The sequence below is a fragment of the Phyllostomus discolor genome, chromosome 1 (genome assembly GCF_004126475.2).
Source record: "Phyllostomus discolor isolate MPI-MPIP mPhyDis1 chromosome 1, mPhyDis1.pri.v3, whole genome shotgun sequence".
NCBI classification, from domain to species: domain Eukaryota; kingdom Metazoa; phylum Chordata; class Mammalia; order Chiroptera; family Phyllostomidae; genus Phyllostomus; species Phyllostomus discolor.
In genome coordinates, this window is record NC_040903.2 from 52,694,742 (window position 1) to 52,720,975 (window position 26,234).

The window sequence follows — 26,234 nt, forward strand, 5'->3', positions numbered from 1 at the left end:
GCGGAGGTACTTTTCTTGTGTAAAGGTACCGCAGTCTATTGATCCACTCATGTACTGATGGACACCGAGGCCGCTTCCAGTACTTGCCTGCGGTCAATTGCACTGCTAGGAAAATTAGGGTGCAAAGCTTCTTTAGAACTAGCGTTGGCGGTTTCTTAGGGTAAAATCCCAGCAGTGCAACTGCTCTGTCAAATGGCAATTTCACTTTAACCTTCTTGAGGCAATTGCATGCTGCTCTCCAGGGTGGCTTCGCCAGTTGGCATTCGCACCCACACTGCACTAGGGTTCCCTTTTCCCCACCACCTCGGCAGCGCTTGCTCTTTGTTGATGCTTTTTTGATAGCCATTCTGCCCAGTGTGAAGTGGTATCCTATGGTGGTTTTAATTTGCATCTCTCTGATGGCTCATTTTGCTGAGCATTCTTTCATATGTCTCTAAGCCCTCTATGTTGTCCTTGGAGATGTGTCTGTTCAAGTCCTTTGCCCATGTTTTAATTGGACTTTTTGTCTTCCTGATGTGGAGTCATGTGAGTTTTTTATTTATTTTGGAGATCAACCCCTTGTCCGAGGTATCATTGGCAAATATATTTTCCCATATGATTGGTTTTCTTTTCATTTTAATGCTGTTTTCTTTAGGAATGCAGAAGCTTTTAACTTTGATGAGATCCCATTTGTTTTTTCTTCCCTTTATGTCCCTTACTCTAGGGGACATATTGGTGGGAATATTGTTGTGTTCAATATCTGAGATTTCCCTGTCTATGTTCTCCTGAAGACTTTTATGGTGTCACAACTTATATTTAAGTCTTTCATCCACCTTGAATTTATTTTTGTTTGTGGTGTAAGTTGGTAATCAATTATCATTTTTTTTTCACGTGGCTGTCCAGCTCTCCCAACACCATTTGTTGAAGAGGCTGTTTTTACTCCATTTTATGCTAGTGCCCCCTTTGTTAAATAATAATTCACCATAGATACTTGGGTTTATTTCTAGACTCTCTGTTCTGTTCCATTGGTCAATAGTTCTTATGTCTGTACCAGGCTGTTTTGATTACCGTGGCCTTGTAATATAATTTGATGTCAGGTATTGTGTTCCTCCTACTTTCTTCTTCTTTCTCAAAATTTTTGCAGGTATGCAGGGTCATTTATGGTTTCATATAAATTTTTGAAATGTTTATTCTGTATCTGTGAAATACACCCTTTGTTCTTTGTGAAATATGTCATTGGTATTTTAACAGGGATTGCGTTGAATCTACAAATTGCTTTGGATAGTGTGGACATTTTGATGATGTTAATTTTTCCAATCTATGAACTTGGTGTATAGTTCCATTTATTTGTGCCTTCCATAATTTCTTTCTCTTGTTGTGTAGTGTTCAGAATATAGGTCTTTTATCTCCTTGGTTAAGATTTTTCCTAGGTACTTTATTTTTCTTGTTACTTTATCAAAGTAACAAGATTTTTTCCTGATTTGTATTTCTGTTATTTCATTACTGGTGTACAAAAATGCCTTTTATTTCTGAATATTGACTTTTTATCCCACTGTTCTGTCAAGTTCACTTATTGAGTTGAGTAGTTTTTTGATGGAGTCTATAGGATTATCGAGGTACACTATCGTGTCATCTGCAAAGAATGACAGTTTTACTTCTAGCTTTTCAATATGGATACCTTTTACTTCTTTCTTTGTCTGATGACTGTAGCTAGGACTTCCAATACTATGTTGAATAGAAGTTGTGAAAGTGGACATCTTTGTCTTATTCTTGATCTTAGTGGGAAAGCTTTTAGTTTTTGCTGGTTGAGTATGACGTTGGCTATAGGTGTTAGAACAGTTTTATGTACCTTCTTCCTTGAGTAGATCAAGGCACTAAGAGGGCTAAAGTAGAGGACAGAAGAAATGTAAGCATACCTGTAGCTGTGTTGATATGAGATAAATTGAATATTTCTATTAACTATTATTCTATAAGTGTATATCCCAGCTGATGAAGTCATAACACTTTCTGTGTTGATTAATGAATTATGTATTAAAGTGCCCTGTTCTCACAATTGTGTACTTCTCAAATGACAGAACACATTGATGAACATGAAAAATACTTGTCTCATAAGGTATAAATTATTCTGATGTTATCTTGAAGGATATGCTGTTGCATTCTCTTTCATATTTATTCTGTCAGGGTCACAACTTGTTTCTCTGATTGAAGGTCACTTTTCTCCCATCAGGCATGAAGATCTATTCAGTATATGCACACATTGCTCTTTTAGTTAGAATCTTTAGAAACATAATTATATTCTTCACATCTCAATTGCTGTTTTGTTAAACCTCTGTTCTTGTTTGTTCCTTCAGTATTTGTAGTGTATTCTGTTTCTGTTTAGTTGATCTTCTTATCCACCCACCCCTTGAAAAGAAAAAAAGGGACAGCTAACACCTAATGTAATCATTTCCAGAACCAGGCATGAGGATTCAACTCCATACTATCCCTGCATGAATGTATAGTTGCCTTTCATATTTTCATATAATTGAGGATATGTCCCTTTGCTTTTTAGATTCTCCTGAAGCATATGTTTTATTAAAGGTAATAACTTTTATGTTTTATATTTTGTTATTAAGAACAAATTATTTGAAATGTATATTATTTATTAATCATTTTCTTTGAAACCTTATTCAGTGTGCCTCTGAGGTGAAAGATCCTGTTCCCAAAAAATCAGTCAGAGAAAATTCTGTGCAAACATCCAGATCAGGTATATTTTGTACTAGAAATTTAACTCTGGAAAGGTATACATGAAAATATTTGACATGTTCATAGTCTTCTTATTCCTATTTTCTTTCTTTTGGAAGTTTAATGGTAGGTTTTGATATAAGTAATGTAGATGCCATTTTGGGGATCCATGTTTGATATTTACAGGAGAAAAAGCAAGATTTCTAAAATGTAAACTCTAAATAAGATGTTTTTAATATTGTTTTGTTACCATAAAGTTTCTAGTTTAGAATCCCTACACTTATTAGGGATTCCTAGAAATTAATTTTTATACTCTAAAAATTTTCTACTGTTTTAAAATGCCTTTTTGAATTTTGACTTTTACCTAGGATAAAACTAATGTTGCTAATATGTTATGTTTTTTGAAATGTATTTTATTGATTATGCTATTACAATTGTTCCAATTTTTTTCCTTTGCTCCCCTCAACCCCACCTACCCCATTCCCTTCAGCCATTGTCCTCTTAGTTCATATCTGTGGGTTCTGAATATAAGTTCTTCAGCTACTTCACTTCCTATACTTTTCATAACATTTCCATGTCTGTTCCATACCTACCAATTTGTACTTTTTAATTCCTGCACCTTCCTCCTACACTTCCCCTTCCTCCTACCAACTGATAACCCTCCAAATGATCTCTATAACTATGGTTCTGTTTCTGTTCTGCTTCTTTGTTTAGTTCGTTTTTTGTTTCCCTTGTTGATAGTTGTGAATTAATTGCCACTTTAATGTTCATAGTTTTGAACCTCTTTTTCTTATATAAGTCCCTTTAGCATTTCATACAATAATGGCTTGATCATTCTCTATCTTTGTGTAGTCTGTGAGGCAGTTTATCTTCCTTTCAAAATGATGGCTTTGCTGGATAGAATAATCTAGGTTGTAGGTCCTTGCTTTCCATTACTTTCAGTACTTCTTCCCATTCCCTTCTGGTGTGCAAAGTTTCTTTTCAGAAATCAGATAACATTCTCATGGGATCTCCTTTGTAGGAAACTCTATTGTTTTCTCTTGCTGTTTTTAAGATTCTTCTGTATCGTTAACCTTTGACATTTTAATCATGAGGCATCTTGGTGTGATCCTCTTTGGGTTGTTTTTGATTGGAGCTCTGTGTACTTCCTTGACTTGTATGTGTATTCCCTTCATCAAATTGGAGAAGTTTTCTTTCATTATGTTTTCAAAGAAGTTTTCAATTTCTTGCTTTTCTTTTTCTTCTTCTGGCACCCTGTGATTTTGATGTTTGTGGGTTGAAGTTTTTCCAGATTCTCCTTAGCCTATCTTTTTTTTTATTCCTTTTTTATTCTTGCTGTTGTGTTTGGTAGTTTTTTTTTTTTTCTTCTGCATGTTCCAAATCATTGATTTGTTTCTCAGCTTCATGCTCTCCAATGTTCGTTCAGTGGAAATTTTTTTTTTCACTTAGTGTAAACTTCCTTTCTGCTTTGGTCATTTTTATAGTGTTGAAGTACACAATACATTCTTTGAGCATCCTTATAACCAGTGTTTTGAACTCTGTATTTGATAGATTGCTTATCTCCCTTTTGTTTAGATATTTTCCTGGAGTTTTGTTCTGTTCTTCTACTTGGGTCATATTTCTTTGCCTCATTCTTCCAGCATCCTCTCTGTGTTTGTTTCTATGTATTGGGTAGAGCTGCTTTGACTCCCTGTCTTAGTAGTATGTCCTATTGTAGCAAAGTACAATCTACAGTTTTTGGCTGATTCCTCTAGTCATGGTTGTTCCCAGAGTGGGTCAAGCTGCTCTGCAAAGCTGGCTTACCAGGTGTGTGTCAGCAAATATCCTAAGTCACCATAGTATATGCCCCTGCCTGCTAGCCTACTGTCCATCATAATTTAGTCACAGAGCCAACTATTTGTAGTATGGCTTCTGGCGGAAACCAGGGGCTGTGATTCCTGGATCTTCCATGGTAGGTGCCATTCAGACTCCAGGGAAGATGGTGGCTGTGTTCCCCTTCCCAAGATACTAATCTGAATCTGTCCAGGAGTATTTCCAGGTACTCAGCAGAGCAGGGCAGCTAGTAGGCTCTCACAGCCCAGATTTTGGGTCTGCTGGATATCTGGTCAGTGTCTGTGTCTCTCCCATGAGGGTGAAGCATTAGTCTGTTTACCAGGAAAGTATGTGGATTGGCTGTGCCCTACAGCCAGTCTCTGATACTGGGGTCTGTTTATGTTGTTGTCTTCTCAAAGGGTTGAGATGCAGGATAGTAGAAAAGAAAAAAATAACCCAAACAAAAGAAAACTCCAAGACTGATGAAAACTGAAAAAAAGAACAAGAAAAGGTACAGGGCATAGAGAACAGGATTTCAGAGGGTCTGGTGAGCACAATTCCAGATGGTGGCGCAGAGGGTGGGAGGAGTGGTATCCCACAGGGTAAGGTAATTGATTTTACACTGGAAGGGGGCAGCTTTTCTCAAGAAAAATGCTGTGTAGCCCAGGTATATCCTGGCCCTGAAAATCCAACAGCTACTCCCCCAGTTCTCTCCCTAGTTCCTCCCAGTCCACACACAATCACGTGAGTCCAGTCTATGCCACTTCCCTTCCCTGGGCCCCAAGGTGGCTAGCTGCAAGCACAAAACCTGTGCTTTGCCCTTTTAAGGAAAAAAAAAAAACAGGTGGTGGGTTTATCTCCAGCAGTTTTCATCTCTCCCCACCAGAGAGAGCCCCTGTGGCCTTTCGCTGCTGAATGCCACATGGTGGACTGATATAGACACTGGTTCTCTGTGCTTGGGGGCCTGGTCTGTGGTCCTGGCTTCACTCCTCTGAGGGAAAAGCTCCCACAGGCACCCTGCTGCCTCAGCCCACTGCTGGTGTGTGCAGGGCCAGCCCCTTTAAGATGCCCCTGCTTTTCCTACTGGTCTGGGGTGGTTTTTTGGCTATCCTTAGTTAAAAGTCTCTTTTTCTGGTAGCCTTCAGTCTAACTTGGTTGATTGTTCTCCTCTTTAATTTCATTTCCAGTCTGGTTCTGGGAGACTGTGCATAGTATGTTCTCCTGTTCTGCCACCATCCTACCAAATCTGATTGTTTTTCTTTCTAAAAAAAAAAATCCTCTTTGTTCTCCAAATCTCTTTCCCATAGTGCTAGGATTTGAATGCCACAATACAAAATGACTCACATTTTTGTTCATTAATGGTCTGTGGATTTCTTCAAATGAAGTCATGCTACAGCTATGGATATCGGTGCTCTGCAAAACTGAGCTGGATCCAAGTCTCCAGGAGGGCCATAGGAGGAGCTCTCCACCCATCCCAATGGCCTACACAGCCGGGCACCACCTTGTTTTGTTTCTTATTGCTTTATTCATTAGTGTTGGGTGAATGGATATGTGAATGAAAATTTGAGATGTTTCTGTTCCTTGAACTTTGTGACACATAATATTTCTTAAATGCTTTGTTGAAGTTTTCAATAATTAGAAGTATCTCTTAAAGAAGTAAATATTCAGCTAAAGATTAAGCTTAATTTAACCTCCCAATTGATAAAATGTATTTTCCATTTTATAAAGATTATAGCTTTTAACTATTTTAAGTAGTTCCTTTTAACTAATATATATATTTGTCAGCAAAACTAGACTTAGAAGTGGCATCAGAAGAAGAGGAAGAAAGGCTTGATGGAAGTAAAAATAACCACCCACAGGTATATAAAATTTAAATTTAAATTTCTAGTATAATATCGTTTTCTATGTTTGAACAATGTATTGTAGTCTAAGTAACATTACCTTTCAAGGTAGGCTTTTAGAGTCAATAGATTATTACTGAAGACTTAATTTTTATAAAATTTAGTTATGAGACTTAATTATTATTAGAATCTGTAGTAACTTATAGCTAAACTTTATCCTTGTAATTGAGGAAAAATCCCAAATATTGTTTGCTTCTTTCATTTTAATAACTTCCTTACATCATAAAGAAGGTAGCATCAAATACCAAATCATAGCATTAAACAGTTAAAATTATGAACAATATAACAATGATGGCCATTGAGTTGGAGTCATGTGAAAAGAGTAATCATGGTCAGTGGTTCAAAATTTGCGGTGTCGTATCAATACTCACTAATGCCAAGGTTAAAGCTTAATGCTGCCTTGTGATCTCAATGTAATTGAATTCAGGGTCTACATAGAGGGAAAGAAAGAGGTCATAAAATCATTTCAACTGCCAATTAAGAGTATCACATCTTCCCAAATTGAACCTTTTGCTGTTAGGGTACAAACAATAACTTTCTAATTTATTTTATTTCAGTGTAGAAAATCAGTAAATATTAAATTTTTGTCCACTCTCATAGGTGAATATTAGCATAAATTAGAATTGAATGAACCAGATAACTACATCAATGTATACACAATCATAGTATATTATGTGAATTTAAATTTAGGAATTCACTTTTCTTTTTGATTGATATTAACAATTTTGGCCCATAATAATGTAAGGTTTGCCTATTTTCCAATTACTATTCTTTTAAAAAAAACTTTACTTTTTAATTTTATTTTAAATGGCAGTTTACATTCATTATTATTTTGTATTGGTTTCAGGTGTACAGCAGAGTGGTTAGATTGCCATATACTTTATAAAGTATTTCCCTGAATATTTCCAGTACCCACCTGGCCACATACATAATTATTACAATATTATTGACTATATTCCATATGCTGTACTTAGCATCCCCATGACTATTTTGTAACTACCAATGAATACATTTTAATTTCTTTACCTTTTTCACCCAGTCTCCCAACCCTCTCCCTTCTGCCAACCATCAGTCTGTTCTCTGTATCTATGAGTTTGTTTTTCTTGTGCTTGTGTGTTTATTTTGTTCATTAAGTTTCACATAAAAGTGAAATCATAGGTATTTGTTTTTCTCTGAATTATTTCACTTAACATAATACCCTCTAGATCCATCACTGCTATTGCAAATGGTAAGATGTCACTTTTTTAAATGGATGAGTAGTATTTCATTGTATGTATGTACCACCGCTTTTTCAGTCATTCATTTATTGAGGGGCACTTGGGTTGCTTCCATAGCTTGGCTATTGTAAATAACACTGCAGTGAACATAGGGGTGTATATATATTCTTCAAAAGAATGTTTTGGCTTTCTTCAGATATATACCCAAGAGTAGAATCACAGGTCATGAGGCCTATCCATTTTTATATATATTTGAGGACACTTCATACTGTTTTTCACAGTGACTTCACCAATCTGCATTGTCACCAAGAGTGCACAAACATTCCCTTTTTTCAGATTCTCACCAGCACTTGTCATTTGTGGATTTATTGATGATAACCATTATAGTAGGTGAGAGATGGCATGTGATTGTGATTTTAATTTGTATTTCTCTGATAATTAGTGACATTAAGCATCTTTTCATATATCTATTGTCCAACTATATGTTTTCTTTGGAGAATTGTCTGTTCAGATCCTCTGCTCATTTTTTTTTATAATCCAAATAATTGGATTATTTATTTTCTTGGTGTTGAGTAGGATGAGTTATTTATAAATTTTGGGTAAACCCCTTATCAGATGTATTATTAGTGAATATGTTCTCTCATCCAATAGGTTTTCCTTTCATTCTGTTGATAGTTTATTTTGCTGTGCAGATGCTTTTTAGCTTGATGTAGTCCAACTTGCTGATGTTTCCTTTGTTTCCCTTGCTCTAGGAAATATATGGACAAAATTATTGTTACATGACATGTCTGAGATTTTATTGCCTATATTTTCTTCTAGGACTTCTATGGTTTTGCAACTTACATTTAAGTCTTTTATGAATTTTTAGTTTATTCTTGTGTGTGATGTGAGTTGGTGGTCGTTTAATTTTCCCCATGTAACTGTCTAATTTTCCCAGTACCGTCTATTGAAGAAACTGTCTTTACTCCACTGTAACTCTTGCCTCCATTGTCAAATACTAATTGACCATGAAGGTGTGGGTTGATTTCTGGGCCTCTGTTTTATTCCACTGATATATGTTCACATTCTTCTGCCAGTAACAAGCTGGTTTAATTACAATGACCTTGTAGTATAGTTTAATATTATGTATTATGAAACTTCCAACTTCATTTTTCTTAATATTGCTGAAGCTATATTAAGCTTCAGCTATATTAAGCTTCAGCAATATTGGGGTTTTTTGTTTCATATAAATTTTTTGGAATATTTGCTCTAGTTTTATAAAATATGCCATTGGTTTTTTAACAGGAATTGTGTTGAATCTGTAGATTGCTTTGGGTAGGAAGGACATTTTAATGATGGTAACTCTTCTTGTCTATGAACACAGTATATGCTTCCACTTATTTTTATCTTTCTCAGTTTATTTCTTTAATGTCCTATAGTTTTCCAAGTATACACCTTTTACCTGTTTGGTTAAGTTTATACCTAGGTACCTTTATTTTTATTGCAATAGTAAACAGAGTTGTATTCTTAGTTTCTCTTTCCAATAGTCCATTATCGGTATATAAAAATGTCACAGATTTCTGAATATTAATTTTGTATCCTGCTAATTTGCCAAATCATTGTAGTATTTTTGTGGTGGAGTCTTTAGTGTTTTATATGTACAATATGATGTCATCTGCAAATAATGACAGTTTTACTTCCTCCTTTCTAATTTGGATGAATTTAATTCCTTCTTCTTTTCTAATTAATATGGCTAGGACTTCCAGTACTATGTTGAATAAGAGTGGCGAGAGCAGACATCCCTGTCTTGTTTCTGATTTTATGTTTCTGCCCATTGAGTATGATGTTGGCTATGGATTTTTCATATTTGACCTTTATTATATTGAGCTATGATCCCTCTATTCCCACTTTGCTACAAGTGTTTATCATAAATGGGTGTTGGATTTTATCAAAGGCTTTTTCTGCATCCATTATGTGACCATGAGACTTTTATCTCTCATTTTATTTATGTGATGTATCACGTTTATGGATTTGCAAGTATTGTACCAACTTTGCATCCTGGCAATAAATCCCCTTTGATCATGATGTATGATCTTTCTTACATTACATTTCTTTCATACATCATACATGATGTATGATCTTTCTTATATTGCTACGTCCAATTTGCTAATATTTTATTAAGAACTTTAGCATCTATGTTCATTAGAAATATTGCCTTATAATTTTCTTTCTTTGTAGTGCCTTTATCTGGTTTTCAAATGACTATATTGCTGGCCTCACAAAAGAGCTTGCAAGTATTCCCTCCTCTGCATTTTTTGGAATAGTTTGAGAAAGGTAGGTGTTAGTTCTTTGGGTGTTTGGTAAAATTTGCTTGGGAAGCCATCCAGTCCAGGATATTGTTTGCTGGGAGTTTTTTGACTACTGCTTCAATTTTGTTGGTTTTCATCACTCTATTCAGATTTTCTGATTTTTGCTGATTTAATTTTGGAAAATTGTATGTTTCTAGAAATTTATCCATTTCATCCATGTGTTCCAATATCTTGGTATATGGTTTTTCATAGTTTTTCTTACAATTCTTTGTATTTCCATGATGTCATTTGTTACTTTTTCTCTTCTGTTTCTGATTTTATTTATTTAGGTCTTCTCTCTTTTTTTTCCTTGATGAGTCTGGTTAAAGGATTGTCAATCTTGTTTATGTTTTTAAAGAACTAACTCTTGGTTTTATTGATCTTTTGTTATAGTTTTTTTACAGTGTCATTTGTTTCAGCTCTGATGTTTATTATTTTCTTCCTTCAACTAATTCTGGGCTTTTTTGTTCATTAATTTTTGTAGTTCATTTAGGTATGGGTATAAGGTTAGATTTTTTTTTTTCAAGATTTTTCTTGATTTTTGAGGTAGCCCTATAATGATAGGAACTTTTCTCCTTGAACTGCTTTTGCTGTGACCCATATATTTTGGGCAGTTGTATGTTCATTTAAACTTATTTCCAGGTAATTTTTTTTATTTCTTCCTCCATCTCATTGCTAACCCATTCATTGTTTGACAACATACTGTAGCTTCCATGTGTTTGAATGTCTTGAGTTTTTTTATTGTAGTTGATTTCTAGTTTCATGCTTTTGTGATCTGAGAAGATGCTTGATATAATTTCAGTCTTCTTGATTTAAGATGATTTTGTGTCCTAACATGTGGTCTGTCTCTGACAATGTGCCATGTGTACTTGAGAACGTGTATTCTACTGCTTTGGGCTGAAATATTATAAAGCTATCAATTAAATGGATCTGATCTAGTGTATCATTTAAGGTTGCTGTTTCCCTGTTGATTTTTTTTGTCTGGTAGATCTGTCCATTGATGAGAGTGGGTTGTTAAAATCTCCTACAATAACTGTATTGCTGTCGATCACTTCCTTAAAGTCCACCAAAATGTTCTTATATATTAAGATGCTCCTATATTGGTGCATATATATTTTCAAGGCATATATACTCTTGTTGGGTCTATCCCTTTAGTATTATATAGTGATCTTCTTTGTTTCTTGTTATAGCCTTTGTTCTGAAGTCTATTTTTGTCAAATATAAGTATCACCACCTCAGCTTTTTTTTTGGTCTCCATTTTCATGGAATATTTTGAAAAAAATATTCACTTTCAGCTTGTGTGTATCTTGTTCCAAAGTGGGTCTCTTGTTGACAATATATATATGAGCCATGTTGTCTTATATTAAGCTACTCTAAGTCTTTTGATTGGAGCATTTAATCCATTTACATTTAAAGTTATTATTGAGATAGATATTTATTTATTGGCACTTTTTTCTTTATATCTATGTTCTTCTCCTTCTATCTCTTCTTCTTAAAGCAGTCCCTTTAGCATTTCTTGCTATACTAGTTTGCTGGTCATGAACTCTTTTAGCCTTTTCATTTTTTGGCCTGGGAAACTCTTTGTTTTGTCTTCAATGCTAAATGATAGCCTTGCTAGATAGAGTAGTCTTGGTTGCAGGTCATCGATTTTCGTCATTTTGAATACTTCATACCAATCTGTTTGGGCCTGAAGTGTTTCTGTTGAAAACATCAGCTGACTACCTTATGGGAATTCCCTTGTAGGTAACAAACTGCCTCTCTCTTGCTGAAATAAAGATTTTCTCTGTCTTTAACATTTGCCATTTCAATTATGATGTATCTTGATGTGGGTGTATTTGAGTTCATTTTTATTGGGACTGTCTTGCTTCCTGAACTTGTGTGACTTTTTCCTTCATCAGATAAGGGAAGTTTAATGCCATTATTTCTTCAAACAGGTCCTCTGTCTCTTACTCACTCTCTTCTCCTTCTGGCACCCCCATGGTGTGGATGTTTTTGCACTTCATTTTATCCCAGAGGTTATTTAGAGACTCCTCATATTTTTAAATTCTCCTTTCTTTCTGATGTTTTGCTTGGGTGCTTACTATTATCTTGTTCTCTAATTCACTGATTCGATCCTCTGCTTCATCTAACCTGCTGTTGATTCCTTCTAGTGTACTCTTCACTTCAGCTATTGTATTCTTGATTTCTGATTGGTTCTTGTTTATGGTTTTTATGTCCTTTTTAATGCTTACTATCTCTTGGTTTAAACTGATATCATCCATTGTTCCCCTAAGATCCTTGAGCATCCTTATAACCATTGTTTTAAACTCTACACCTAGTATTTTGGTTGCTTCCATTTCATGTAATTTATTTAATTTTTTTTCCTTGGGTTTTCTCTTGTTCATTTGTTTGGAGCATTTTTGTCTCTCCATTTTTTGTGTGTGTCCTTGTGCATTAGGCAGATCTGCTCTGACTCCCAAACTTATTATGATGATTTTATGATTAAATTGTCTTATTGGGCTCAGTGGCACAATGTTCCAGGTCACCTGAGTTCTGTGATCCAGGGATGGTTCCTGTGGGTTATGTGCACTCCCTATTGTAGCTGAGTCTTGAATGCTGTTGGCCCTTCTTGAGGTAAGTTAACCCTTTAGCCTAGGAGACTGTAAGGGTAAACCTCAAATCATTATGTATGAGGTGCTGTGCAGGGGCTTCCCCCCAAGGTGGGGTTGCTCCCAGCAGAATCTGGTGCCTGCCGGAAGCCAACTTTGGCTGTGCTAGTTGGATTGAGCTCTGGCTTCGTCTGAAGCCCACCTCTGGTTTTGTTGGTTCTGTGTCTACTTGGTCGGGGTTAAAGTACATGTCACTGTCAGACGTTGTGTAAAACTGGTTTGGAGCTACTTGCCTGTAGCTAAAGCAGTGTTCATTGTTTATGCCTCCTTCTGCTAGATCTGAGTATGCATGGGAAGGGCCAATCTGTGTGAAAGGGTTGGCTTCCTCCAGCTTATAGCTGGAGGGATTTCTGTAAAATGACTGAGGCTCCCTGAAGTTTGCCTCCTCCTGTCAGCTACTTTGCCTCCCCCTGAGGTTGCATGGTCTTCCTCCAGAGCCTCCTGAAGAAAGAGTGTAGGATCAGCTCAGGCTAGCTGCAATGCACAGCCCCTTCTACAGAGTGAGAGCTCAATAAGGTGGGGCAACTAGAGTTAAGACAACAGGGCTTACTTGTCCCCTACTTGGAGGTCTTGTAGTGAGGCACTCAATGAGAGAAAAGTGGCCCCTGCTTCAAAGCCAATTCTCAGTCTCTGCCAGAATTTCCAACTCCAGTTGCCTGAATAGGGACTCAGTGGAGATTCAGATCGGGTGCCTCCATTCATCCCCTTTGCAGGAGCAAGCTCAGCAGTGCTAGGCTCAGAAACATAAAAGAGAGAGACTGCTGTAGGGGATAATACTGACCCAGCTCACAGGAGGGCACTAAGCACTTCATCCTGGTTCCAGACAATAGCCTCCAAGGGTCTCATACTTTGAATATGCTAGCTACGAAATGCTCTCCCTTCCCGCTATGGAACTTCACCCAGTGGGGGTACCTTGGACTTGGTAGGGGTGATCCAAACAGTCTCTTATAGGGGGTGGTGGCCACAAGCCTCTAGGAAGGGAGTGGGCACTTCTCTTTCCTGAGGTAGTATGAGCTGAACTCACAGGGGAACTAGGATTTGCCTCCCTGCAACATAGCCAAGTAGCTCAGCACTTAGCCTGGATGGAAGCCTCCTAGGGAGACACAGTCCAAAACTCCCAGCTCTGCATGGCATTCTGGTTCCCCATGCTGCCAAGTCAAGCAGGATGCGGCCATAGGTGGCACTTCAATAACTCCACACAATTCTCAGCAGGACTGGGCCAAATGTCCTGGCTCCACGTGGCTTCCCTGTGCCACCAAACCTAGCAGAACAGGGTCAAAAGTCCCAGTTCTGTGTGGCTTCTCATGCTGCCTGAGTCAGGACAAGGCAGGCTGAGTGACTCAACAGGTCAGCAGTGGGGATTTGGCTGTTTACTGAAGGTGAGAGAGACCAGCCCTCTTTACCATGCCATACAGTTTAGTCACTGTCCAGGTCTTGAGCAAAAGCCTCGCCAGAATAAAGACAGCCCCTTAAAGTCACTGCTGTATCTGGGTGTAGCCAGAAGACTCTTCCATAGGCCCCAGTACAGCAGTGTGGCCTCACCAGCAGTCAGAGTCCAGACTGAATACCCCAAACCAGTGCTATAACAGTAAGAGTGCTCTTCCCTGGGAGGTCTGAGTCTCCCAGGCAGACTCAATCCCCACTGGTTTTCACTGCCAGATGCTATGCAGGCTGCTCTTTTCATCTCTTTCTCTGGGTTGGGGATTCCTGTGTGGGGTTTCTACCCCGTGCTCCTAGAGGGAGGTTTGCAGCACAATATCCCTTCAGCTTCTCAGCTGCCACTGCCCCTGAGTATAGGAGCTACCCCATTCTGTGTCTCTGCCCTTCTAAGCAGTCTCTATGTAGCTTCTTCTGTAATCCTTGGTTATAATATTTCAGTTCAGCTAGCTTTCAGTTGGTTGTTCAGTTGATTGTAATTTAGCTGTAAATCTGGGTAGGGGCTGGAAGCAAGTGGGTGCAGCTTCTCCCTTCTCTGTAGCCATCTTGGAATTCCAGAAAGAAATTAATTTGCAGTCTGTTTTAGTGATTTTAAAAGATTTTATTTATTTATTTATTTTTAGAAAGGAGAAGGGAGGGAGAAAGAGGGAGAGAAACACCAATGTGTGGTTGGCTCTTGAGTGCCCCCAACTGGGGACCTGGCCCGCAACCCAGGCATGTGCCCTGACTGGGAATCAAACCAAGTGACCCTTTGATTCAAAGTCCAGTGCTGCACCTGCTAGGCCACACCAGCCAGGGCAGAAATATTATATTTTTAAAGTGTTTCATCAATATTTATAATGTCCCTTTGATTTATTCTATATTATTTGGTTTTAAATCATCTAAAAATACTATCAGTCAAAATATAACTGTGATATATATAATTAAAATTATTAATGTATTGCAGTTCTTGGCATCTAGTAAATGCTATGTTTATGTTTTCTCCTTTTATTTTAAATATATTTTATTGTTTGTGCCATTACAGTTGTCCCAATTTTTCTCCCTTTGTCCCCCTCCACCCAGCCCCTCCTTCCCATTCCTTGAGACAATCCCCACTCTTGTCCACGTCCATGGGTCATGCATGTATATTCTTTGGTTACTATATTCCCTATGCTGTATTTTACATCCTCATGACTATTCTGTAACAACCAATTTGTACTTCTTAGTCCTTTCACCTTTTCACTCATCACCTGATTTCCCTCCCATCCAGCAACCGTCAAAATGTTCTCTGTATCTATGATTCTGTTCCTGTTCTGCTTGTTCATTTATTTTGTTTTTTAGACCCAATTATTGATAAATATGTATTTATTACCACTTTATTGTTCATATTTTCAATCTTCTTCTTAAAGAAGGCTCTTTAATATTTCATATTTGTTTGATGGTGATGAGCTCCTTTAGGTTATTCTTTTCTGGGAAGCTCTTTATCTGTCATTTGATTTTAAATGAGAGATTTTCTAGATAGCATAATTTTTGCTGTAGGTCCTTGATTTCATCACTTTGACTATTTCTTGCCAGTCTCTTCTAGCCTGCAAAGCTTTTTTTGAGAAATCAGCTGACAGTTTTACAGGAGTTCCCTTGTAATTAACTAATTGCTTTTCTCTTGCTGGTTTTAAGATTCTCTTTTTGTCTTAACATTTGGCAATTTTTTTATATGTCTTGGTGTGGGCCTTTTTGCATTCATCATGTTTGAGACTCTGTGTTTCCTGGACTTGTATGTCTATTTCTTTCACCAAGTTAGGGAAGTTTTCTGTCATTATTTTTTCAAATAGGTTTCCAACTGGTTGCTCTCTCTCTTCTCCTTCTGACAACCCCATGGTATGAATATTGGTATGCTTGAAGTTGTCCTAGAGGCTCCTTATACTATCCTTATGGTTTTTTATTTTTTTTCTCCTGTTTTTCTGATTTTTTTTTTTTTTGGCTTCCTTATATTCCAAATCACTGATTTGGTTCTTGGCTTCATTCACTATGCTCTTGATATCCTGTAAATTGTTCTTCATTTCAATTACTGTAGCCTTCATTTCTGTCTGGTTATTTTTCATGGTTTTTTTATGTCCTTTTTTATGCTGTTGAAGTTCTCACTAAGTTCACTGAGCATTCTTATAACCAATGTTTTGAACTCTGCATCTAGTAGATTGCTGGTCTCTATTTTGTTTAGTTCTTTTCTGGAGTTTTGTTCTGCTGTTTCATTTGGGACATGGCTCTTTGTCTCCTCGTTTTGGCAGCCTCCCTGCATTTATTTCTGTATATTAGGTAGAGCTGCTAAGGTTCCCTAGCTTGGAAGAGTGACCTAATGTAGTGGGTATCCTGTAGGGTCCTATGGCACAGCTCCCCTGTCACCCAAACTGGGTACTCAAGTTGTGCCCACTGTGTGGACTGTGTGCACCCTTCTCGTATAGTTGAGCCTTGATTCCTATTGGCAAGTCAACGGGAGGGATTTGCCCAGGCCCATCAGCTGCACAGACACTGAACACCAACCTCTGACCACTGTGGATGATCAGATGTGCAGAAGTCCACTCCACAGAGGAGCACTTACGTCTTCTGTGCTCTGGTGCCCTCTGAGTCCACCCTTTGAGTGTGTTGCTTGTGGAGGTGGTTGCATGGTGGTGCTCTGATGTGGTCTGTAGCTGTCCACTAGGTGTGCAGTCTCTGGGCCCTCCCAGGAGATGCAAGCCAAGGTGAAGCAACCAACAGCCTATTTTCTGACTGGGGCCACCCAGCATAAGCTACAAAGTGGTCTACAATTATTCGCTATTTATGCTGGGTTTAGAGGGGCTCATGTGATTCCAAGCTGTGAACCAAGGCTAGCTGCTGCTAGTGCTGGGCTTTATACCACTTAGTAATAGGCATGGGGCATGCTGAGGCCAAATGCTACTCGTTTGTGAGAACTTAGGAAAATCTGAAGCATGAGCCCAAGACAAGCCATTTGTATGGAAAAGCCACTGGAAACAGCTTGGGTGGGCCCAGAAGTTGCGTGGGACAGAGCCTCAGGGAATCACCGGGGTTGGGCAAACAGTGTGAGACAGGTTGATGGAGTCTCATATATGGCACCCACCTGCCCACTTTGTTGGAACACTTCAGTTCCTCCCCATATGTCTCTGGTGCCTTTCAGTCTGCTGCTCCTGAGGTGGAGCTCTGAGGGAGTGAGCTCAGTAAGTCTGTGTGTGGGACCTTTTACAGGAACTGCCTGGGACTCTAGCAGTTTGTCTCCCACAGCCTCACTCCCCTCTGGTAATTACAGCCAGAAGTTAGGGGACTTATTTTCTAGGCACTGGAACCCTGGGCTGGGGAACCTGGTGTGAGGCTGGGATGCCTTGCTCCCAAGATAACAATCCCTATTTTTATCTGCCACAGGTGGGTGTGGGACCAGCCCATTCCACAACTCCACCCCTCCTATCAGTTACCTTGTGGTTTCTTCTTTAATTCTGTAGTCACAAAACTTCTATTCAGCTCTGTTTCTAGTGGTTCTGAATAATGCTTTTCCTGTAAGTTAGTTGTAATTTTGATGTGTAATTTTGTGAGGAGGTGAGCCACATTCACCTACACCACCATCTTGAATGGAAGAATGTTTATGTATTTTAAATGAAGAAATGGAAGGTAAATTCAGCTTATCCATTACATAAATATTAACTTTGTCCTTTTGAAACATTAACATAGAGGCTAAATTGCCTTGAGATCATAATGGAAGTAGTCAAATGTCTTTAAAAAAATTTTTTATTGGCCCTGGCTGGAGTAGCTCAGTGGATTGAGTGCAGGCTGTGAACCAAAGTGTCACAGGTTCGATTCCCAGTCAGGGCACATGCCTGGGTTCCAGGCCATGGCCCCCAGCAACCGCACATTGATGTTTCTCTCTCTCTCTTTCTCCCTCCCTTCCCTCTCTAAAAATAAATAAATAAAATCTTAAAATAAAAAAGAAAAATGCACCTTTCTAAAAAAAAAATTTATTCTTGCCCTGGCTGGTGTGGCTCAATGGATTGAGCACTGGACTGTGAACCAAAGGGTCACAGGTTCAATTCCTAATCAGGGCACATGCCTGGGTTTCAGGCAAGGTCCCCAGTAGGGGACACATGAGAGGCAACCACACACTGATGTTTCTCTCTTTCCCTTTCTCCCTCCCTTCCCCTCTGTCTACAAATAAATAAATTTTAAAAATCTTTAAAAAGATTTTTATTTCTCTATATTGTGTCTTTGCTCTTTGACAAATTTAGTTATTTAAAGTAATATTTGAGTTTTTCATGGAAGATAAGATCCTTGTAGTTAAAAAGGCTACCACATCTTAACAGTGTTTTTAAGGTTCTGCTCATAAGCTTATGACTCCTTTTTTTAATGTTATGAAACCAAAAACATACTATAAAAATACCATAAAAGTAGAATATCTGTGGAATATTCTCAGAAAAAAAGAAGAGTTAATTCTCTTATTGTGGGGGAGCTGTGTGTTCAGGCTGTACATTCAATTTTTAAGTGTAGACATTACATTTATTAATGTGTTATTTTATGCCTTCTGGGTTTATGGTAATTCAGAGAAAGACCTTTTTAATTCAGAGACTTTTTTAAATTCCTCTTATAATTTCTCCTTAACTTCATGGATTTATCACTTTATATTAAGTTTTGAACTTTGAGGAATTTATACTTGTACAAATTTGGAGGTTTGCCTCCAACTCTGTTCTTCCAGTGGGATATCCAGTTATTGCAACCTTCTCATTATATAAACATATAGGTTATTCTTTAATTTCAGAGGATGCCATGATATGTCATTTCAATGAGTGTTAGTTACACATCTCCTCTATTTTACTTAGGTTTCTGATAGTTATGGAAAAGGAAAAAGTCTGTTGCATGAAAACCACATGTTGAAGGCTAAAACTGCCAGACTAAGACTAGAAATAGACACACTACAAAATCAGAAGCAGGAAATGGAAAAAAAATATTTTGAGGACATTGTTATTGTCAAAGCAAATAATGATGTTCTTCAAAAGACAATAAAAATGAATGAGAAAACACTTACAAAAACAATATCCCAATCTAATGGGCAGCTTCAAGTTCTGACAGCTGAGAATATAATACTAAAGTCTCAACTAGAAACTGAAAAAAAAGACAAAGAAAGACTGGAAACAGAAGTTGAATCATACCGGTCAAGACTGGCTACTGCTATACAGGATCATGAGCAAAGTGAGACATCAAAAAGAGACCTGCAACATGATTTCCAGAGAGCAAGAGATAAATGGTTTCGTTTACGGGACAAAATGAGTTGTGATATGTCTGACCTAGAAGATAGAAATGACATGCTTTCTCAACAACTTTCTGAAGCTGAAAGTAAACTCCATAGCCTAGAAACTGAGCTTCAGCACACAAGAGGTGCTCTCAGAGAAAGGACTTTGGTTTTAGAAGGGGTACAGAGAGATCTAAGAGAAATACAGTGTCAAAAGAAGAAAACTGAACACATGTTTCAAACAGAACAAGATAAAGTGAATAAATACACTGAAAAACAGGGCTCCTTAGAGGAGAGGCTATCTCAACTGCAGAGCGAAAATGTGTTGCTTCGACAGCAGCTAGATGATAACAGTAATAACAATAACAGTAAAGATAATACAGTAAGTAACATTCTAGATCCATTTCAGGATATCATACAAATATTTCAAGAGGAAACTGAAAAACAAGCTGTTATAGTGAATGAAAGAAATACAGAATTAATCAATGTATGTAATCATTTAAAAGAAATAATGCATGAATGTGAAAACAGTAAAGCAGAAAAAGATGTAAGTATCAAAAAAGATAAATATTTTTCAAATTTCCTATAGGAAAATATTTGATGACAGCTAAATGTTGAATCTAGTTGAATATTAAAAATATAGAGATTATTATTGTGTCTGCTCTATCAGCTTAAAAGCAGACATTGTATCCTACAAAGGAAAATTAGGCCTGAGAGGTGTTTAGTTTTGAGTAAAGACATTGTGTTGCCTATGAAATTTTAAGAGATTAAATGACAGATTGTTAATAGATATAGATTGATATTAATAATCTAGTCATGATAAAATATTAATTTTAATCTATCAGTCACCACATTTTAATACCATTATGAAGCAGATAAATGGAAATGCTCATACCTAAAATGAGCATTCCATTAAATTTCAATTAAATGTATTATCTTGACAGTTAATCTCAGATTTCCCAGATGAACTGAAGTGTAGACTCTGTATCTCACAGTACTTTTCCTTCAATGGCTTCTTATACATTTTATTTGGTATAATGTTATTTTTATTCATGTCAATTTGAATTGAATTAAACTAGGGAATATTTCAGTCTTGAGTAATATAATCCTGTGATCTTTCAACTCTTTAAAGACATCTACTTTTTATTAAATCATAATTTGACACAAATGTGATGAGTTTCAGCAAAATTATACTTGATTTAATCTTTCCACTGTTATTTACAATTTTCTTTGAATATTTCTACAAATAATTTGCTCATATTTCTCATTTCAAGACCCAATTACTATCATATGGAGATAAGTTTGCATGGTACAGAGAGAATGGTAGTTCTCTGTGATTTATTAATTTGGCATTGACTCTCCAATTCAGACTAGTGAGGGGTGGTGGCAGGATTTGTGTGTAGCAGGGAGGGAGGTCAAGGCCAGATTACCTAGTAAAAACGAATGTGTCCATATGAAGAAAATAAAGTGAATTGATGTATGTGGTGATGTTTTTCCAGTTGTATATTATGTTAATAATATATGACTCTAACTAAGTATATACAGAGTAGGGCAAAAGCAGGTTTACAGTTGTTTATATGGAAAACGATACAGTAATTAATAAATAATAATACAAGAATAAACTTTGTTGTGCATGTTCACTACTGTAAACCTTCTTTTGCTCCACTCTGTATGTGAAGTTATATATTATTAACATAAGTTAATATAGTGTGATTTATAACATCAGTAACAGAAATATCTTACTAGGCAACTGTGAGACAACTTCACCAAGAACTGACTGGCACCCTGAAAAATCAATCTGTGTCAGAGGCTTCACTGCAGACTACATTAGATTCTCATATTAATTTAGAAGATGAAGCACTGGATATAAAGAAGAAATTAGATCAAAGCACAAGTCAGGTATGTATGAAATTTAATACTTCTTCAGTGAATCTACAGCTGATTAAATAATATAAAATGTTTTAGGATACTAATTTTCATGGGCAGCTTTCTTTTTATTTTTATTGTAATTAATTTATTATAATTTTATTATCTTTGTAGTACACTTATTTCTAAAACCCTGGCTCTTATTCTGCCATTTGTACTTATGTTTTTTCTTATAATACTTATAATATTTACCCTTAGGAAAGTTGAGAATTATGCCTTATTCTTCATAGGAATCAAGACACTTTTTTTTCTACTAAACAACATTTTTAGTGATATCTCCATTATCATGATAAGGCAGACAGATAAAATCTGAAGATAATGTTTAATGGAATGTTCCAGAAAGTTGTTTTATTTCCTATCTTCACTTTTGTGAATGGATATGGAATCTGGATTTATTTCATAGATTTTATAATGACTTGTGTGGAGACACCATTATACAAACCAGTTGAAGTAGGCATTTCCTTCATTTTCTCTCACTTTGAAACATTGCAAAAGCATGGAAATAATTCAGATCATTGTAGCATGCACATCCACAACAGAGAATTAAGAAAATTAAATTTATTTATTTATTTTTGTCGATTATGCTATTACAGTTTTCACAATTTTCCCCCTTTATCCTCCCTCTGCCCTGCCTCTCAGCCCTCCAGCTTCCCTCCCCCACCATTTAGTTCAAGTCCATGGTTTGTGCATTTAAGTTCTTTGAGTCCTCTGTTTCCTACACCATTTGTTATCTCTCCACATCTATTTTATGCCTACTAATTATGCTTCTTCTTCCCTGTACCTTCCCCCACATCCCTCCCTTCCCACTCCCCACTGAAATCCCTCTGTGTGATGTTCATTTCTCTGAGTCTGTTCCTGTTCTAGTTGTTTGCTTAGTTTTTGTTTTCTTTATTTTTCTTTTATTTTAGATTTATTTGTTGATAGTTGTAAGTTTCTTGTCATTTTACTGTTCATATTTTTGACATTCTTATTCTTAGATAAATCCCTTTAACGTTTCATATAATAATGGCTTGGTGATGATGAATTCCTTTAACTTAACCTTATCTAGGAAGCACTTTATCTCCCCTTCCATTCTAAATGAATGCTTTGCTGGATAGAGTAATCTTGGATGTAGGTCCTTGCCTTTCATGACTTCAAATACTTCTTTCCAGCCCCTTTTTGCCTGCAAGGTTTCTTTTGAGAAATCAGCTGATAGTCTAAAGGGAAATTTTTTGTAGATAACTCTCTCCTTTCCTCTTGCTTCTTTTTATATTCTCTCTTTATCTTTAATCTTGGGTAACTTAATAATAATGTGCCTTGGTGTGTTCCTCTTTGGGTCCAACTTCTTTGGGACTCTCTGGGTTTCCTGGACTTCCTGGAAGTCTATTTCCTTTGCCTGACTGGGAGCGTTTTCCTTCATTATTTGTTCAAATAAGTTTTCAATTTCTTGCTGTTGTCCTTCTCCTTCTGGCACCCCTATAATTGGGATATTGGAACATTTCAGGTTGTCCCCAGAGAATCCTCAGTCTCTCTTCATTTTTTTTTTTGATTCTTGTTTCTTTATTCTGACCCAGTTGGATATTTATTTCTTCCTTTTGTTCCAAATTGTTACTTTGAATCCTGGTTTCCTTCTTGTCACTGTTTGTTCCCTGAATATTTTGCTTTATTTCCTTTTGGGTATATTTCATTTGTTCTTTCATTTTTTGACCAAGCTCAATCAGTTCTGTGAGCATTTTGATTACCACGGCTCCATTAGCTAAGTTGGTAATCTCCTCATCACTTAGTTCTGAGGTTGTGCTGTGTCCTTTCATTTGGGCCATATTTCTTTGTCTTGGCGCAGCTGATAAGTTGTAAGGAGCTGGGCCTTAGGTATTCACCCAGGCAAAGCAACCCCCTTAGGTGCACTGCCTATGGGGGAGGGGCCAGAAAGGGAACAATGCAGCTTGCCTACTGGTCTCCAGTGCACTTTCCAATAGACTCTCGTGTCAGACTGGAAGTATTTCCCACTGCAGCAACCCCAGCCTTAGCCCACAGTCAGCTCTGAGTCTCAGTTTCCCCCTTAAGTCAGTCCCTCCAATGCAGCTCTGCTGAGCTGGGCAGTCCACCCCGCCCCCCAGCCACCTTGCTTTGGTTGAGTCTGTATATGTGGTCTGCCTTACCAGTCTGGTTGTTCTGGTTGATTTTTCCTAATTCCTTGGTTGTTGGAGTACCATGCAGTTTGATTTTGGGGCACTTTTGGTTGTTTATTGATTTTAGATTGGTCATTATCCTCCTTTTGGTTGTACGAGGAAGGGAAAGGTTTCTACCTACTCCTCCATCTGGGCCAGAACTTGACAAGAAAATTAAATTTAGATCCACCATTGTTTTTTTTTTTAATTGTATTGATATAATTTGCCCATTTTAATTGTTCTTTCGGTATATTTTGACATATTTAGTTATGCATCTGTCACCTCACTCAACTATAGACCATTTTCATCACTCCAAAAACAAACTCCACATCCTGTAGCTGTCATTCCCAGCTTCGCATCTCCCCTGCCACCAGGCACAACCAGTGCACTTTCTGTCTCTATAGATTTGCCTGTTCTGCATAGTTCACATACATAGAACCACAGTATTTGTGACTGGCTTCTTCCACTTAATATCACATTTTCAAGGTTCAACCATATTATAAGCACATCAATATTTTATTTCTTTGTATTGTGGAACAATACTTCATTGTGTGGCTAAGCCAACTATCCATTCATCAGGTGATGGAACTTTGTGTCGTTTTCACTTCCTGGCTGTTAATAACTGCTGTGAACGTGAGTGCACAGGTCATTGTATGAACCTATGTTTTTATCTCCCTGCCATTGGATTTAATTGAGCTGATTTCAGCATTTCTCGGCCTTTACTCATGCTGTCCATTCTGTCTTTTCAGGTTTTATTCCTCTTGCCTAATCCCACATCCCTTTGGACCTGGCTCCCAACCTCCCTTCTTCATGAAGCCTTCTCTGACTGCTCTAACTCTCCTTGACCTCACTCTTTCCAGCACTCATCTGTACAGAACCATTTAGCCCTGAATTTTACACTGCTTTAATTTTTTTCCATGAGACATAATCTTGTCTTTCTAAGTATAAATTTGTCTATGGGTTGGTTATATTATTTGATATGATGGCCTTATCTTTGTATATGAGTAAATTGAAAATATTTTAGCTTAACTATTGTTAGGATTAAATTACTTTATACCACATCAATACTGTCTTTTTGGAGACATTGATATAATTAAACTTTTATTCTTGATGTATTTTAAGCAATTAAGTATAAATATAATACATAATTAGAATTAAATATAATCAGAAGCTCATTTTTTTTACCCTCATGTAAGGGAAAAAAGTAGAAATCAGCCTTCCTTCACTGTGCAGCCAGAACTGGGATTTAGAGATTTATAGCACTTTACCAACTATAAATCTCTGGGAAGGGCTTTTCTGATACACCATTCCACATCACTTTAATCTGCTCATCAGAGTACTTGCCTAAGCAGCCCGACATAACCAGTGGCTCGGGATGAATGGGTCTGGGAACTTTGATTTTACATCAAGCCATTATCTCCAGTGGCTTTACCCTGCCTGTCAGGTCATGTGCATGATGCACTCAACCCCGGAGGTGCTATTTGCATTGCTCGTGATTATCACCCGTTGAGTAGTATAGAGAGGAAGTAAGTTATAAATTGTTATAAGCAGAAAGGTACTATTGATGAGTGGCCTTGGTGAAAGCTTTCTGAAGCACTGGGGATATAGCCTGGGCCTCATGCTCCCCATTGGCTGCCATTGTCAATGGTACAGAAGAATGATTTCAGTGTAACTTGACCAAGAGACCACCTCCATTGCCACCTGCCTGAAGTATAAAATTTTATTAGGTCTTAAAATACAGGAACATTTGGATCTGATCCAAATTTGATCCAGCTACACCTGGATTTGATCTTAGCCTAGAAGCCTGGTCTTTATTTTAGCATTACTTGACAGTCGGACATGTGGGAGAAGCTATCAACCAGAAATGGCTATTTGAAAACAATAAGTCCTGGTTCTTTTATACTTGTTTTTGAAAGATTTTATTTATTTACTTTTAGAGAGAGGGAATGGAGGGAAAAAGAGAGGGAGAGAAGCATCAATGTATGAGAGATACATCTCTCAGTTGCCTCTCACACACCCCCAAATGGGGACCTGGCCGGCAATCCAGACATGTGCCCTGACTGGGAATCGAACCTGCGACCTTTTGGCTCACAGGCAGGTGCTCAGTCCTCTGGGCCACATCAACCAGGCTAATAGTCTTTAATAGTCATTCTTTAGCATATCTTCTGTATCGATTTTACTTTCAGCAGCTTCATGACAAGAGTCTCCTTCCATCCAGGCTTCAGGGGACTTTCGCTCACTGGCCTGGCAGCCCTTGCTGTCAGCCTCTTCCGGGGCCATCAGACCTCCACTAACCATCTCTAGGAGGCCCATTTGGTTTTCATTTTCATGCTTCTGCACATTATTTCAGGTTGCACCTGCCTCCTATTTCAAAGGAACTCCAAATGTGTGTGGTGTTTTTTGTTTTGGGGTTTTTTTATTATTGGGTTTTTCTGGGGGGAGGTTTTGTTTTGTTTTGTTTTGTTTTTAGTGGCAGCACTCTATTTTTAATATCAGTATCTGTGCTACTTATTTATTGCTGCTTAATAAACCACCTCCAAACGCACTGGCTCAAAACAGCATTTATTTTGTTCACAAACCTCCAGTTACTCCAGACCCAGTGAAGCCAGCTCATTTCTTTACCACTTGCCATCAGCTGAGATGACTTGAACCTGGGAGCTAGACTCATCTTGTTCATTCACACATTTGTCAGTTGCAGCAGGCTCTTGGCTGGGACAGTAGCTGGGGCAGTCCCAGCTGGAACACCTGTACAAGGACTGACTGTGTGTGGCCCGGGCTGCTGCATGCCTGACAGCATGGCTGGGTTCTCAGGGTGAGCTTTCTCAGAGAGAGAAAGTCAGATGGAAGCTGTATCACCCAGACACAGATGTCACC

The 26,234-nt window shown here is 37.6% G+C and overlaps 1 protein-coding gene across 1 annotated transcript in view; it reads left to right on the top strand.

Moving 5' to 3' along the window:
- The window catches only part of LOC114491899 (ankyrin repeat domain-containing protein 26-like), a 131,878-nt gene extending 110,614 nt beyond the window's left edge, over nucleotides 1-21,264 (top strand). Inside the window, exons 18-22 of the mRNA XM_036033291.1 lie at nucleotides 2,531-2,559; nucleotides 2,653-2,725; nucleotides 6,301-6,374; nucleotides 18,878-19,834; nucleotides 21,034-21,264. Coding sequence (XP_035889184.1) covers nucleotides 2,531-2,559; nucleotides 2,653-2,725; nucleotides 6,301-6,374; nucleotides 18,878-19,834; nucleotides 21,034-21,237 — 1,337 coding nt within the window. The 3' untranslated portion in view covers nucleotides 21,238-21,264. The remainder of the gene's footprint in view (nucleotides 1-2,530; nucleotides 2,560-2,652; nucleotides 2,726-6,300; nucleotides 6,375-18,877; nucleotides 19,835-21,033) is intronic.
- Nucleotides 21,265-26,234: the final 4,970 nt, after the last annotated feature.